This window comes from Caretta caretta, chromosome 7 (assembly GCF_965140235.1).
Source record: "Caretta caretta isolate rCarCar2 chromosome 7, rCarCar1.hap1, whole genome shotgun sequence".
Taxonomy (NCBI): domain Eukaryota; kingdom Metazoa; phylum Chordata; order Testudines; family Cheloniidae; genus Caretta; species Caretta caretta.
This window is the reverse complement of record NC_134212.1, coordinates 1,562,426-1,577,982: the sequence shown is the minus strand read 5'-3', so window position 1 is coordinate 1,577,982 and position 15,557 is coordinate 1,562,426. Positions and strand designations below refer to the sequence as shown.

The following is a 15,557-nucleotide window of genomic DNA, read 5'->3' as shown; positions in this document are numbered from 1 at the left end:
GGGCTTCCTGGGAAGCGAGCAGCAGTGTTGTTTTCTGCAGACTTAGCACCTAGCTGTACTGAATTAGAAGCCGCCTACTCACTCTGGATTTTAGCAGATAGCCTCCATTCTAAACAGAAGCAATTACCTTAATTTTTTTTCTTTTCAGTGTGTTTCTTGATTGGACTGTGGTCTGTTCTTAGCCAAGAGAGTTGCCAAAATTCTAGGGGAGGTAGTTCAGAAAGCAGGAGAGTGGTATTTGAGCTTTCAAAACTGGACTAGATGTGCTTTTCCCCCTTCCTACAATATCTTCAGTACTAATGAGGTTTGAGTGTAGCTGATGTGTCCTATGGGATCTCTCCAGTATCTCACTGACCAAGATTGTTAACCCCAAACTCCATTTGACTGGAATTCTTCTGCCTACATAATCACAGATGGATCTTTTCTCCTTCGAAAATTGTATATAATCTTGGTATTGGCTCTATAAGTTGCTAGCTTTGTGTTGCTAAAAATGGACATGTGTTTGATATAGTGTCTTGGTTCTGTAAAGTCTGTAATACACCTACCCTTTATTTTTGTGACTGTCAGTGGAATCTCTCTTCTTCCCCTGTGGTATAAATCTATGCTCCGAGATCAAGCATCTTAATTTGGAACCGAGACCACCTCACTGAGAGTGTGGGAGTGAGGTTAGAGGCCTTTCACATCAGTGGATTCTCTAAGCCAGGCTCCACTGAAGAGCACCTGGTTCTCTGCCAGATTCCCCTCCAAATGGGGGCAAAGAAAGCCTGGCAGCACTGCAAACATGCCCAACTCAAAGGCTCTGGGTTCTCTTCCTCTAGAGTAATTTCCTGTAACTAGGTATTTAGTAGAGTCCCTAGCGGCCCAATGGTTAGTGCTCTGTGCTGCCCCATTGGGATCAAGCTCCATGGGGATGAGTGGGGTGCATTGAAGGAAAGGATATTAAACTTTCTCCTCCCCCAAATCTGTTGGGAAGCTTCTAATTTTCTCCCCCTTTCTTTGTTGTCTGCTATAGGTTAGGGATTTCACTGCAACAGTTTCCTTGGTCTTTCATTCCCACTTCCTTTTTTTTTTTTTCCTGCAGAAATTCCAGATTTCCTGACTGAAGAAGAGTGTAAGCTGATTATCCACCTAGCTCAGTTGAAAGGGCTGCAGAAAAGCCAGATCCTGCCTACTGAAGACTATGAGGAGGCCATGGAAATGATAGAAATCAGCCAAATGGACATCTTCAACCTGCTGGATCACAACCAGGATGGGCAGCTGCAGCTCAGAGAGGTGGGGAGAAACCTAGAGAGGTTTGATATGGGGACTTAAGAAGAGAGGCTGTTGTGAAGTTGCTCATCCTTGTATAGCTAATTGTACCAAGGCATGGCTGGAGCCCAGCACAGAACGTTTCATTACTTCATTGGAGGAGGTCAGGTCTCTACAGGACTGCAGCATGGAAGGGAGACGTCTTATAAATCTGAGAAACGTTCAGTAGCAGTGATCCTGCTGGGGGGTTGCTAGGAAATGTCTGCTCTGATCAGCTGCAAAGGGCTCCTATGGGCTGAACTATGCAGAGATAAGAGAAAATGTGCAGTTTTGTGTTATTTCATATCTTCAGGGCTTTAGCTGGCACCGGCAGGGCTTTGCTTGGTGAAGCCTGCTGAGCTAGCTGTGCCTTCCCATGGTGGGCAGGGCACTGCAGAGTCGCTGGTTAGAATTCTAGATCTGTGTGTAAGCTACTGAGTCCGCTAGGGTAAGCAAGTGCAGAGAAGGCCTCCGAATAAATACGGCCATTGTGTTACAGCACAGGATTGGGAGTCACAATCTGGATCCCAGTCGTGCCTCTGACTCAGTGTGTGACCCTAAGCAAGTCATTTCCCCTGGATGTGCTTCACATTTCCCCAGGTATAGAATGGGGCTAATGACCCTTACCCTCCTTTGTGAAGTAACTTCAGGTATGTAGCTGAAAAGCTCCTATGTAGTTGCTGAGTATTGCTCTTGATCATAGTGTGACTGCAGAACAGGCCTTCTTCCTCCAAAGCCTGGAGTCAGTCTGTCTTTAGCTCTTTGAGGCGTTTCGTTCCTGGATCCTCCTCAGAGCAAACATTTCTTTCTAAACCATTCCCTATGAAAGTCTTTAAATGGCACAAGTGAACTACATTAACTCTGTAGCTGTTCAGTTGACTGTCCCTCCAAGGGAAAGGAAGACACGTGCTGCCTTTGCTTGGCTGTTGGCTGGCTTACTCCCAGCTGTGCTTTATGATGGCATAAATTGAAATGTTAGAGCAGGTGCTGGTCACACTGTTATAGCTAAGGTTGCAAAATAGCTTCCATTTGAATCCCTTTCTCAGGTGTTGCACTGGAGCCCTGCTACCTGATGTCCTTCAAAGAAGCTCTCTCAGGATTCAGAGCTACCAGCCCATAGGGTTTCATTAGCATTACAGAGGAGCAAATCATTGCCCAGGATGTGACTATCTTATTCATAATTTCAGGTGCTGACCCACACCCGCTTAGGGAATGGCAGGTGGATGACCCCTCAGAGCATCCGGGAGATGTACACGGCAGTCAAGGCAGATCCTGATGGCAATGGTGAGAGGGGCTTTGAAATACAGCCTCTGAGAATCTCTTTTATCTCTAGCGTATTGGAGACCAGATCCAGTGCTGTAATGTGAGGCTGGATCCAGAGCCTCATCTGTGGAAAAAGCCTGCTTTATATATACCAAAATGGAGAATCCAGGCACAAAGCCCACTTTCTCCCTTTGCCAGTCACCACCAGCCCTAAGAGCCCCCCTGTGAAGTAGGTAGATTTTATTCTCACACACACACCCTACTTTCAAATGGAGAAGCGATTTGCCTCAGCCCACACAAAAGGCTGCCTGTAGCGCTGGAAACAGAACCCATGCCTCTGCCTGTAAGCTATGCCTTAATTTGTGCCACTGCATAATGGAGAATCCTTTGGGTGCAGCTCTGCTTTGTTTCCCTTTAGTTAGTTCTTGGGGGCCTGCAGCCCCTTTAATCACCAGAGCTGTAAGATGCTGCTGCCACACTCCCACCTTTTCAGGGGTGAGCCGCGTCTCCTTCCTGCTGCTCACAAATTTGGAGAGCTGCCCTGCTAGCTCCCCTTCCTGACGAAAGGGTGTCGGGGTCAGTGGACATGAGGGCAGTTTCCTCAGCCGGCTCTTGGTGCTTCTCTCTTGCCACCAGAGTTTTAATATGTTCCAAGAGCCAGTTCCGCCCGTCCTTCCCCTGGCCTCCCAAGAGCTCCCGCTGTCCCAGGCATGCAGTTTAACCTCTCTTGCTCTAATTAGAGTGCCGTCAATTGAGTGACTCTCCATTTCCTAATCAAATTAAGTAAACGTGCAGTCTGTGCACACTCACTTCCAGTCGCCTGGCTCTCTGAGCAGCCCCAGAGGAACTGCTTTGGAGCTGGGGAGCAGCATTTGGTGAATGGGAAATTTGGCTAAATATCCGGTCAGCATGCTTGCCTCAGTGCTCTCTTGGCTCATGAGGTTCTTGGCTGGGTAAAGGGAGGATTATCTAACGGTCTGAACTTTAATAAATGAGAAGCTTCAGTTCCACTCCCGGGGCCGTGCTCTGTGCCATTGGCAGGGCCTCACTTCCAGAGTCCTGCTCCCCTCCATTGTTACCAGCACAATGGGCAGGCCAGTTCACAACCTGGAAGTGGCACTGTGTCCTTAAAGGCGGGGCGGAGGGGCAGGACTGGGAGGTTGGGACAGAAGGGTGTGTGCAGACAGCTGGAAATGGTGACAGCTAATAGTTCAGCATCTGGGGAAACTGTCCTAACCTTCCCTCTGACAAGCCCCCTTCTTCCCTCTTGGGAAAGGGGACAGTGGGGTTCTATGTCCACCTGTGGCTATGAGCCATAATTTCTTGTCAGTACAGGGAGTTCTCTTATGTTCAGGGGCAGCTGGTTTGGGTGTTTGGTCCTCCTTTTGGAGGCTAACATTTCTAGTCCACAGTTAGATGTGCAGAGCTGTCTGGGTACACGCTGATTGCTGTGCTGGTCTATGAGGTTGCCACACTGCCAGCATATGACACACGGGGCTAGACCCCCAAACCTGATTCTTCTTAAAATAGAAAATGTCAGGGTCTTCCATAAATTGGGAAAGCCAAAAAGATAATCCTGCCCTCTGCTGCTCACACATCACCATTACAGTGGAGAGTCCAGGCATGCATATCAGGACACCCGAGGAAGAAAATGTCTGTGTTTTAATGGAAGCCACCTTTTACATCTCATTTCTTGATTATTGTTATTCTCACAGTAACTATAACATACTCTGTTGCATTTGCCTTTCATGTTTCTCTTTGTCTTTGAATTACATAAATGCAGAAAAGCTTCACAATCAGTTTATAAACTGTTTTGCATTCACTGTTTAAAATTGGCAGATACGTTCTTGTTTGAAACGTGGGCAGAGTCCTTCTGCAGAGTTTTCAAATCAGAGTCCATTTATTCATCCAGTAACAAGTGGCAGTGCAGCCTTTTAGCTAAGGCATTTCAAAGGGCAAATCTGGAGGGGCTGTTTATTTCTTTTTGGTAGATTACTTTGTGTTCTTTAAGAGCTCTTCACAGTGAAAATATGGGTAACCAAAATGTAGCCCCAGAGTTCTACATCTCATGGCTGTTGCATTCCTAGAGGTCCCAGCATGGCCTCTGCCCAGATAAAGACGGAATATTGCATGCTGGGACCTGTTGTCTCTAATACGGCGATGCACCTGTGAAGACAAGAGCAAGTGCAGTCTTCCCTATTTAACACCTCTCAGATGTGGCTCTCTGGCTACCAGTGAGTTGCCAGTGCAGCCCTCAGACACAGTTGCAGGCCCTTGGAATGGTGTGCTTTCAAAGGGTAAAACCCTATGGTGCCTTTCGGTAGGTAACTGTCCCTGAAGGCAGGACACTACCAGGGAAATATGCACCTGGACCAGAAAGCTGAAAAGACAGCCTGCTTTCCTTCTCTTTCATAGGTGTGTTGAGTTTGGAGGAGTTTAAACAGCTAAACATTCGTGACTTCCACAAGTACATGGGGAGGCAGAAAGTGAAGATGAGTGATCTGGTGCGGAATAGCCAACACACGTGGCTGTACCAGGGTGAGGGGGCACATCAGGTCATGAGGTCCATACGACAAAGGTAAAGGCACTGGCAGGGGAAGGATGCTGTGTAGACACTGCCATTGTGTCGGGGAAAGGTTGGATGGGCACTCATGGTGGGGGCGGTATACACATAAGGCAAAGCAGCTGTGCCCGGGGTCCCGGGACAACACAAAGTGGTGGTGGTCTGTTCAGTCATCATGGGGTAAGAGCCTTTGGAAGAAGGGATCACTGAATGCTGACACCGAAGAGGGAGATTCCCATTAAGGCTTGAAATTCATCTACAAATGCATTGTTCTGTGGACAGAAATGAAGCCTTCAGCAACTCTTTGCTTCTGGGAGCAGCCTCATAGAATCACAAAGACTCAGTGTTACATGGGATAACTAATGGAAACATTCACCGGGTGAAATTGTTGCCTATTCCAAGGGTTGGCTAATTTGCCAGTAATTACTGTGCATTTACTTTAACTACTTGTACATCTCCCTGGATCTCTCCCAAGTAGAACTGACTGCTAAGAAATGTAGTTTTATTCCAGTTTAGCTAAACCAGTTTAATCCATTGAGCATACATCCAGTGATATGCCTTGCTGTGAAGGTTTGGCCCCATTTGTCCATCCATTGAGGCTGGATTCAGCCCTGCACAGACCTCAAACCCAGCCCTCCTGACAAGCCCTAATCTGAGACACTCATTCACTACAGATGCAGCTGAAAGTCACTTCCATCTCCCGGCAGATCATTTGGCCTCAGTGGGCTTGAGAGAATTAGTCCTGGCCTAGCAAGTGGGTGGCTAAAGTGTGGTTCAAGGCCTAAAAGTGGCTCTTTGCTCACGAAAGCTTATGCTCAAATAAATTGGTTAGCCTCTAAGGTGCCACTAGTACTCCTTTTCTTTTTTCCTCTTCAGTGTGTCCCAAAAAGAGAACTGGTCCCAGTGTGTTATATGCCACTTTGACCAGAATGGGGCAGCAGCTGCTGTTTGCTTTGTGCCTGTTAGCTGGAGCCCATGGGCTCCTGGTTTAATGCTAGCGTGGCCCTTATTTGGGCAGTGTTGGGGTGTCCCTGCTGAAGCGGAAGCTTACTATTCCAAAGGCTGCTATTAAAATCTTTCGTAGGATTTGGAGATTCTCAGAAGCCAGAGCCCACATAATCCTTGTACAGATGTTGTGATCCTGGCCTACCATTGGAGTCCTCTTCCCCCTATCCCAAAAGGGTAACTACTCTGGGTTCTTACAGACAGTGTATCTGAGAGGTTCCTGCTCGCTTTGGGGATGATTGGAGATGTAGGAAGTTCTTGAGGGGGACAGAAATCCTAGAGCACGAAGGTCTGGTCTCATTGCTCGCTTCCCATGCACCTCAATCCTGTTGGGGATGATGCAGAACAGGAAGCGGAGGGATGGATGAGAAATGTGATAAGGCTATTGATAACTAAGTCTTTCTGCCCTTCCATGCAGTCCTATCGTGGTCCCTCTGCTTTGCTAAGGATCTCTGAACTCTATAGGGTCATTTGCAGGACCCTTGGGAAGGGGAGGACATGGCACCTGGAGATCTCCAGGGACATGTACAGAAAGGAATCTTTCCCAGCAAGTGGCAGCCCTGCTGAGTGAGAGCAGCTTAGCCAGGAAGTTTCTGATTAACACTGACTAGGCTTTTCTGCTCCATTGTTCTGGCTGTCCAGTTCTGCAATGGGTCCCCTTATTCTGTATGCACTAGGTGTGGTGCTGTGCACAGTGTTTCCAAAGAAACTCAGGTATAAAAGTACACCTGGTACCTGCTGGTCCTCTGGACTCCCGAGTTCCTTAGAGCAGGGAGGTGCTGGTCACTGGTCCATTTCACCAACTGTATAGTGCTGATGTTGACTGTGCAGTGAGTAAACATTGTTGAATTGTTCGCAGAAACATGCATTCCAGTCGTCTTATAAGCAGGTTTGGGTATCTGGTGACCTTTCTTCTTGGCACGAGGCCCTTCGCTACTGCAACGAGGTGACCTATCAATTGACTTAAATGACAAATGTCACCTTCTGCCCCTGGCTGATTGCCACATTGTGTGTTGTTCTAAAGCAGTTTGATTCATTCAGGCAGAGCCCCCTCTAGGGTACCTTTTGAACGTGCATTGGCATGTTCCCTTTACCTCAGGCTCCTGGCTTCTGCTCAGGGTTGAGAGGGTTGGGTTTACACACACTATTCTCTCTAACTAGGGGAAAGGAGAACGTTTTAAACCATTTAAAATGCTCTCTGCGTCTCAGCTGAGAATGACATCCCATGGGGAAACCGGGTGCTGGAGCTGACAGGCTGTGAGGCAGGCTGGATCCTACAGAAGGGATTCAAAAGGGAGGAACCAGCTTCCCTGTACTTAGATCCGTCCTGGAGACTCTTCTACCCTAACACCTGTGTGAAGTCCCCAACTCATAAGATCAGGGAGAGAGGCCGTGGGATAGTTTATACACTTGAGAATCATCGATTTGTCTTATCAAGGCCTTGACTAGTTATCACTGGGCCCATTTGCTGCAGCTCTTCTCCTTTGCTCCTCCTCTTAGATAGGTTCTTTGAGGCAGGAAGCATCTCCCTGTCTGTAGAGCACTGTGCACGTTCCTGGTGAGCATAGTGGGATTCATAGAAGATTAGGGTTGGAAGAGACCTCAGCAGGTCATCTAGTCTAACCCCCTGCTCAAAGCAAGACCAACCCCAACTAAACATCCCAGCCAGGGCTTTGTCAAGCCGGGCCTTAAAAACCTCTATGGATGGAGGTTGCTTTGTTCTGCTTCTCCCCGACCTGCATTCCTGCTTCCCCAGGGTGATGCGCTTGACCCGTCTGCCTCCTGAGATTGTGGAGCACAGCGAGCCCCTGCAGGTTGTGCGATATGACCAGGGAGGGCACTACCATGCTCACGTGGACAGCGGGCCGGTGTTCCCAGAGACAGCTTGTAGCCACACCAAACTGATTGCCAATGAGAGCGCTCCCTTTGAGACCTCCTGTCGGTGAGTTGTGTGCTTAGCTGTTGGCTTCACACCAAGCCAGCTTGGTGACCGGGCTCAGTCTGGGATCAGATTTAAAAAGAGACCTATCTAAAACAATCTGGGTGTGAGATGTGGGGCTGAAGGCAGCTCACTTCACTGCACATAGATTGTGGGTTTGCTTGCTACCTTGCTCAACTGAAATGAGACTGAGGGGGTTAACCCCTTTTATCCCTCTGGCCAGTACAAGAGAGGCACTGACTGGCTCCAGGAAGCTGTTGGCCCATCCCCACTGGAGGCTAGAACAGTGCTCCATAGTGGGGATAATCCTCCATTTTAGCCACACCATTAGGAGCAGATGAGATGGTCCCTGTTAGCCTTCTCCTTGGAGAACAGTCTATTCAGGTTCTGGGCCAGGCAATACATCCTTGAGCCCCTATGCACATGCCAGCAAATCTAGCCCATTGGTTGTGGGGATAGGGAGTTTAGGGAAGGGCTTGTGCAACAGCCTGTGGGTATCTTCACTATTCCAGTTGCACCCTGTAAGCAGCTGTGCTCTCTGTTTTACAGCTATGTGACAGTGCTGTTCTACCTGAACAATGTGACGGGGGGAGGAGAGACCATCTTCCCTATAGCTGATAACAGAACCTATGAAGAGATGGTAAAGGAGCCTCTCCCCCACCTGCCCCCGTCTGTGTTTTTGCTGGCCCGAGTTTGTTTGTTTGTGGTTGGGGAAAGGCGGATTTGGGGCTTGGGTTTACACATGCTATACTCTCTAATTAGGGGAAAAGAGAACATTTTAAACCAAGTGATAATGCATGTGGCAAAGCCGAAAAGGAAGAGACTAGTACAGGGCTGTGTCTAACAGGGGGACATTGGAGAGCCTCCCGGGGAGAGTGAGCCAGTGCCCTAGCACCGGTTCTGCTTTGCTTCTTGCATCTTGGCAGATTTCCTCACAGGAGGATGAAAGCTCTCCTCATTGCATGCACTTCGCTGTCACTCTAGCTGGTGCACAAAGGGAACGGGAGACTATTCACGTGGCCAGAAGGATGGCAGAGCACCTGGGGCAGGGTGGGGAGGGCGGGCAGCTCACTGACTTCTGTACTGCCTAAATTGGCTGCTGTAAATGTGAGGGGAGCCTCCTGTTCTGCCTAATGCAACAGAGCTGTTTTAATGGAGGGTCTGATAAAGGGGGATATGATGGAGGGGGGTAGAGGCTCCTCATCCCAGTCCTATTTGCGGGGTAGTGTTTATTCTCGTGTCTTTTTCTCAGTCTCTGATTCAGAATGATGTTGATCTACGAGACACGCGGAAAAATTGTGATAAGGGCAACCTGCAAGTGAAGCCACAGCAGGGCACTGCTGTCTTCTGGTACAACTACCTGTCAGATGGGGAAGGTACTGTCCCCCCTCAGCACTATGCCTGTTGGGAGGGGAAGAGAGAGGATTTGGGGGGACAGCAGCCTGTTTCTTTGGGCCTCGCTGTTTGTGTTGTGGGTCAGGGCATTTCTTCACATGAATTCTGAAAGGATGGCCAAGGAACAGCAGCCAGGAACTGATGAGCACTGCTGAATTCTCCTTGGTAGTAGCTGGGCTGAATCTTCCTGTGTTTACAGCCAGAATGGTTCCTAACTTCTTTGGAAAACTTCCCCAATTAGCAGACTAAGACCTTGGCTGTACCAGCCATTGCTAGCTGCTTTCCTTTCAGCTGTGTGAGCTCTAACCCATCCTGGAACCTGGGCTTCAGTTCTAAGAGTGTCCTTTTGGCATGATGCGTTATACAGATTGCCCAAGTGTGATAGGGAGAGAGCCATCAGATCTTGGATGTGGGGAGAAAAATACAGCCTACACAGGAGTTTGCTGTGAGGTTAATCTCCCTCCATCCATTCCTGCTCCAACATCAGGTTTCCCCATGACATGATATCATACCTGCAGTTGTGTCCCTACTCCCTGTGGTCAGCACAGGTTTCCTCATTCCTGATAACCGGAGTACCTCTTTGCCCCCTGCATGTTGACCATTGGATGAAGTATGGGGTGTAGCTATTTGCACTGCTGAGAGACAGTCACTCCTCTTTTTGCATTCTCCTCCTTCAAGTTTATAGTCATTGATGTCGTAGCTTAGTGTTACGCTTATGTCAAAGCCAAAGCTCCATGATGAGTCAGAGCTGGCACAGTCAAAGGAAACCAGTCCCAAGAGCCAAAGGTGCTGACACTGGTGCAGAGGCATTAATCCTGGGGACCACTGTTCTTATCTCACAGGATATTGTTTTCAGAGAGTCTAGCTCCGTGTTAGTGTGTATGCCGTTACCATGATGGCACACACATAGTGGTCAGTGCATTAGCTAATCAGACACTTGAATGTATGCTTGTGCTGCGCACCACGTCTGTCTGAAAATCTAGTCCATAATACTGGGACTAGAGTGGCGTGTGTGGATTTCCTGTGCACCTCTTGATTCCTATTAGAATCCACTGGATGAAAATTTCTTAACACTTCAAAAACATATATGGTAAATGCCTGCTCCCTTTTATACTGGTCTTCTATTGTCTGTTAGTCAGACTAAACAGAGGGTTGGGATATGCTTGAATCTTCCTAATTGCAGGTGCATGTAACCCAGGGTATTGGGACACTAGATCAGGAGTTCTCAGGGCACATTTTTTGCTCTTGCTGGTGGTCGTGCTCTCACTTTTTTTCCTAAAATACTTAATTAGCTTTAGGAAAAACAAATAAATATGCACATGCACACATCCAAATCATTGTCATTTATTTATTGCTAGCTAATAAGTCTGTTGTGAAAAGTGATATTAACGAGCATACAAGTATCGCTTTTCACAGCAGACTTACTCAGCCCTGTCAAGCCTGGGGACAAATTAAGCCCTGGATTGGTGGGGGGGTGTTGGGGGAGGTGTTGGGGGCCAGAGGCAATGGGGGAAGATGGGGGGTGGGGGCTGGAGCCCCAAGCTCAGTGGCCAGAGCCTGCCCCCCCTCTGCCTCACCACCCCAGGGCTGAAGCCTAAAGCCTGAACCCCACTGCCCCTGGAAAGGTGGGGAACTCACTGGCTGCCTGATCCTCCAGCATTGTTCCACAGATTCTCCACAGGGTCCCAGCAACCAACGCCAAGGCGGTGCATCCAGGAACAATAGGGAGGGACTGCTACTTTGTCCCCCTCTCCCCCCCCAATCACAGCCCAGGAGGCTGTGGCCCCAAGAAAAGCCCCTGGTGGCCGCATGAGACACACACTACACTAGATTTTGAGATCGTGGTGGAGAAGGGAAAGGGGATTACAGCTGCCTTGTGAGCAGCCTGTGATTTCACCTACAGGAAATCCCAGCAGAAGGTAATGAGGCACCACTGCCATGGGGAGACTGAAGGACAGGTCTGGGCTCCAGCCACTGCACAAGACTATAGAGAGCCTCAGTGTGCTGTAATTGAGATCCCAGTGGCTCTGTTCAATAGCAAACAAACAGAATACAAAGAATAGCTGCTGATGTGAGTTTGATGAGGAGTAGGTCAGAGAGAATCAGCAGTGCTGTTGGAAAGTGCTGGGGATTGGCCATAGCTGCTGTAAAGTCAGTTGTTTCTTTTACATGATAGAATTAATTAATTTAAAATACAGATTTTTACCTTCCAGCAGCCATGGGATTTTGCCTTCTACTGGCAACATCTGTCATTTCTGTCCTGCTTTGAAAACTGTTCTTCACATCCACCAATGTTAAGTCCATAGGTAGTGATTAGTTAGCTAGCTATGGCAAAGCTAATCCCTGGATTTCTCCCTTAAACCAAGTCACTGTCCTAAAATCATAGTAGCTGACGTGGTCTGGCATCTCCTTTTGGGCTGGATAGTTGTACTTGTCAACAGGAGAACAATATGTGCAGGCCAGAAGTTAGTCCTCGGCCACATGTTTGTCTGCACTCCACTGCCCTAGAGAGACACTGCAGGGTTGAGAGGTACAGTAGAGTGCAGTGCTTCCCAACTTGACAGTTATGGTTTATTTTCCTTCTGCAGGCTGGGTTGGCGACCTGGATGAATATTCCCTGCACGGAGGCTGCCTCGTCACTCAAGGAACCAAATGGATTGCCAACAACTGGATCAATGTTGATCCCAATAAGAGGCGCCAGCTCCAATTCCAGCAGGAGATGGCTCACTATGCCAAAGAGGGGGATGAGGCCCAGAATGAATGGACTGTAGATAAATCCTACAGCAACGTGCATGTGGAATTGTAGTGTCCCAGCACAGCTGGGCTTGGAGGTGCCTCTTCAGTAACACTGTGGGACCCTTTTTGCACTTGCCAGTTTAGTTTATATTGATTTATATTTGGTATTCTACCGTTCCCCCTCTCCCCACACACATCCCTGCAGAAGTCTCAGGCTCAGCTGTAACCTGCATCTCTGTTGGTCAGACTGGGAAAAGCACTCCAGTAACGAGCATGTTGGGAAGCAGGCCTCATGCTAATGAGACAGAGGTTGAGGAAGATTTTGATAACACATGTATTTTTATTTCAGGGTTTTTTTTTTGTGGGGGAGGTCCAAGTATCAGTGAGCTCTGCCTAGCTGAGGCTTCTTGCCTCTCCAGGCAGGGCCTTCTACAGGGGAAAGGTGCTGTCAGTGGGTCTGCAGGGTTTCAACCCCTCTTAATCCTGGGTCTCTGTTTTTTTCCCATTGAAATTGATTCAGTCTCTCTTTAGCTGCCTCCACAGGGGTTTCCTTGGCACCTGCCAGTTTCTGTCCCTAGAGCATCCTGCTGCTAGTCCCTTCTCCCTCCAGAGCATGAGAGCATCAGCTTGGCTCTCCTGACCAGTAATTGGCAGCACTGTCAGCCAAGCCTGAGCCCTCTGGTATGGAGGCTGTATAATCCAGGAGGGAACATGGGAAGTGGGGTCACTGAGCTTCTGCATTAAGCCACTTCCCTAAATTCCAGTCCCATGATGTGAGACTGATTAGGGGGCAGAGGGTGTCACTCCTTCCGTATTAGGAGGAAGGGAAGTGTTGCAGGTGCAGCTGTGTGACTATGGAGATCTTACAGCATAATGCTAATGGTGAATCCTTCTCAGGGGTTGATGTGGTTCTGAAATGCTTTTAAGTTGTGCTGATTATCAGGGAGAAGGGAAGCTTTTATGTGCAATAGCATCAGGGCTGGGGTAAGTGGGGGAGGGGGGGAGAGTTTCACTCTAACCCCGTGATTTGTGTGGTTGCCTTGCTAGGTTTTTGGCTGTTTTGTGAAGGTTCCTTCTGCCAAGTGATTCATTTGCCCCCCAGTCATGGAGCTACGTATATATGCCAATGTGTCTGTAGCAAATTGGAAGCACATGGGGGAATGAGTCCCAGTGCCTGTCTCCGGACAACTGAACAATAGACGTCTCCGTGTATCATCATCTGATCCTCACGTGCTGAGGAGTTGGTCACTCCCAGCTTGCCTCAGCTTGAAGCGTTTTCTTCCCTAACTGCTGTAGATTTCAGTCAGTGGTTTTTTTGTGGGAGGGAAACAATTTGAAATGTAGTGAGGAGTGAAACAGATCCCTGTCTTGCCACAGCATAGGGCACGTGCTGAATGCATGACTGCAAGCTCTGGAGATGGGATTTCTTCACTGCTAGTACTTCCAGAAAGTCAACAAGTGAAGGTCCATGCAGCCCTTAGGGCTGAGTGAGCCTGTTGGATGTGCAGCCACCTGCTGAGGATGTGGCTGGAGTTGTGGCTGAGGAGAGAGATGGGTGGGTTGGTTGGTTGGCTTGCTTATTTATTTATTTTAAGGTTGCTGAACTGAGGAGAGGGCTCAGTGTGCTACTTCAGTGCCTGGTGTTCAGGCCTAAGGCCAGGTGGATGCACTGATGATCACAGCTCTGTCTCAGTGTGATAGTATTAGGTTACATGCCATGCTCGTGAGAGACAACTTATTGCATCAGGGAAATCTGCAGACAGTCCTGCTGCAAGTTACCCTGCCTAGCAAGGAGATTAGCCATGACAGAAGGCGGGGGAGGGAGGAAGTGTTGGTATGAAATCTAATTCCCTTTTATTGCTCTCTGGGTTTTGGGAGCAGTTTGAAATGTTCAGCAGAACATTAGCCCCAAAGAATGGGGGTTGTCCTATAGCCCCAGCACTAGGAAACTGGGTATGTTGCTAATACTTATTATTGTGTTACTATACTGTTACTCAAGTAGAAATATGAGATGCACTAGGCTAGTGATGCATGTTGTCACCATGCAACCCTCCCAGACAAGGAGACCAAGAGGGACCCTATCAGCATTCTGTGTCTCATAAGAAGGTGCATCCAGAAACAAGCCTGCAGTAGGGGATCTCCTACCAGGGGCACTGCAAAGGGTTAACAGTGTGTTGCATTACTGCTCTCTTCCAGGTGCACACTTGAAACCTGCTGCCACTTAGTGAGCAGGTAGCTGGATAGCAGGAGTGTATTGTAAAGGGTCTTCTGGAAGAGAGTAACCATAGCGGGAATAGAAACAAGACTCCAATGACCTGTCATGTTCAAGACCCTTTCTAACTGTATGTTCTTGACAGGGATTCTGGGGTTTGGTGTGTACTTTGGGGATGTTGCTGCCCCTTCCTGTGTTCTTTCCACTTTATCAGCAGAGACTAATCTAAGAATGGAGGATTTTATACGTTATTTTTTTAAGATGATGTAGCTCAGATGCCTTCTTCACAGGGTGATGTGATGTCGTCGTTTTATGTATTCTTCAGAGGGCATGACTTTTTATTGGATCTGCCAAGTTCAAGCCTGCATTCAATCTTTTTGCTACTCTTAGCTCATTTGAGTGACTTGGCACTGTCAGTTGCATGTGCAAGTGACTGACCATTGTCTGTACTTGGTTTTCTGTTTTCCATGTCCTCATGTGCACCTGATAAGTTGTTCATCCCTTATTTAATATTTATTTAATTTATTGTATTGTATTCATGTGCAAAGAAGCTGCCTGTCCTGAAGATAAAGTTTTGAAAACTACTAATGCCAGAGTCCGAGGATGTGTTTCTCGGTGCTGCCGGTTTCTGCAAACCTCCACCCTTCCCAGCCGCGTGAGGTTTCTGAACCCCCGCCACCTGTTTGTGTCATCCCATCGCAAGGGGGTGCTGTGGGGCGATGCTGCACTGCAGTGTGACACACCTGACTGGGTAAACGCTGCAGGGGCAGGACTGGGCTGCTCACAGAGCACTGGCCACTGGAAGTGCCCCAGGTGGCTATGACATGTACCTATCAATGCTGTTACCGCAGGAGTGCCTGGGCCCGGGGTGCTCGGCGCTGCACAGACCCGTGCCCCGAGCTGACCCGCAGGGGCTGGCGGCACGAGAGAAGCGGGAGCTTGGGCAGTTCCGGGGGGGGTCTGGGGGGCCGGCCACGTGGGCAGCGGGCCCAGGTGCACGGATTTGGCGCCGCGAACGCTGGGACTAGGGCACGCAACAGCCCTCGCGACCGCCGGCCAATTGGGTGCAGCGTTAGAGAACCGGGACGCGGAGCGCCTCGCGGGCCAGTAAGGAGCCTCTCCATTGGTGGGTGGGCATGTGGGCGGGGCCTTGATCT

The 15,557-nt window shown here is 48.9% G+C and overlaps 1 protein-coding gene across 3 annotated transcripts in view; it reads left to right on the top strand.

The window, feature by feature from the left end:
* P4HTM (prolyl 4-hydroxylase, transmembrane) overlaps nt 1–14,988 on the top strand; it is a 28,436-nt gene extending 13,448 nt beyond the window's left edge. For all 3 annotated transcript variants that reach the window (XM_048856411.2, XM_048856410.2, XM_075130181.1), the window contains exons 3-9: nt 1,082–1,272; nt 2,475–2,571; nt 4,966–5,128; nt 7,875–8,060; nt 8,607–8,697; nt 9,310–9,433; nt 12,041–14,988. In XM_048856411.2, coding sequence (XP_048712368.2) covers nt 1,082–1,272; nt 2,475–2,571; nt 4,966–5,128; nt 7,875–8,060; nt 8,607–8,697; nt 9,310–9,433; nt 12,041–12,258 — 1,070 coding nt within the window. In that variant the 3' untranslated portion in view covers nt 12,259–14,988. The remainder of the gene's footprint in view (nt 1–1,081; nt 1,273–2,474; nt 2,572–4,965; nt 5,129–7,874; nt 8,061–8,606; nt 8,698–9,309; nt 9,434–12,040) is intronic.
* Nucleotides 14,989–15,557: the final 569 nt, after the last annotated feature.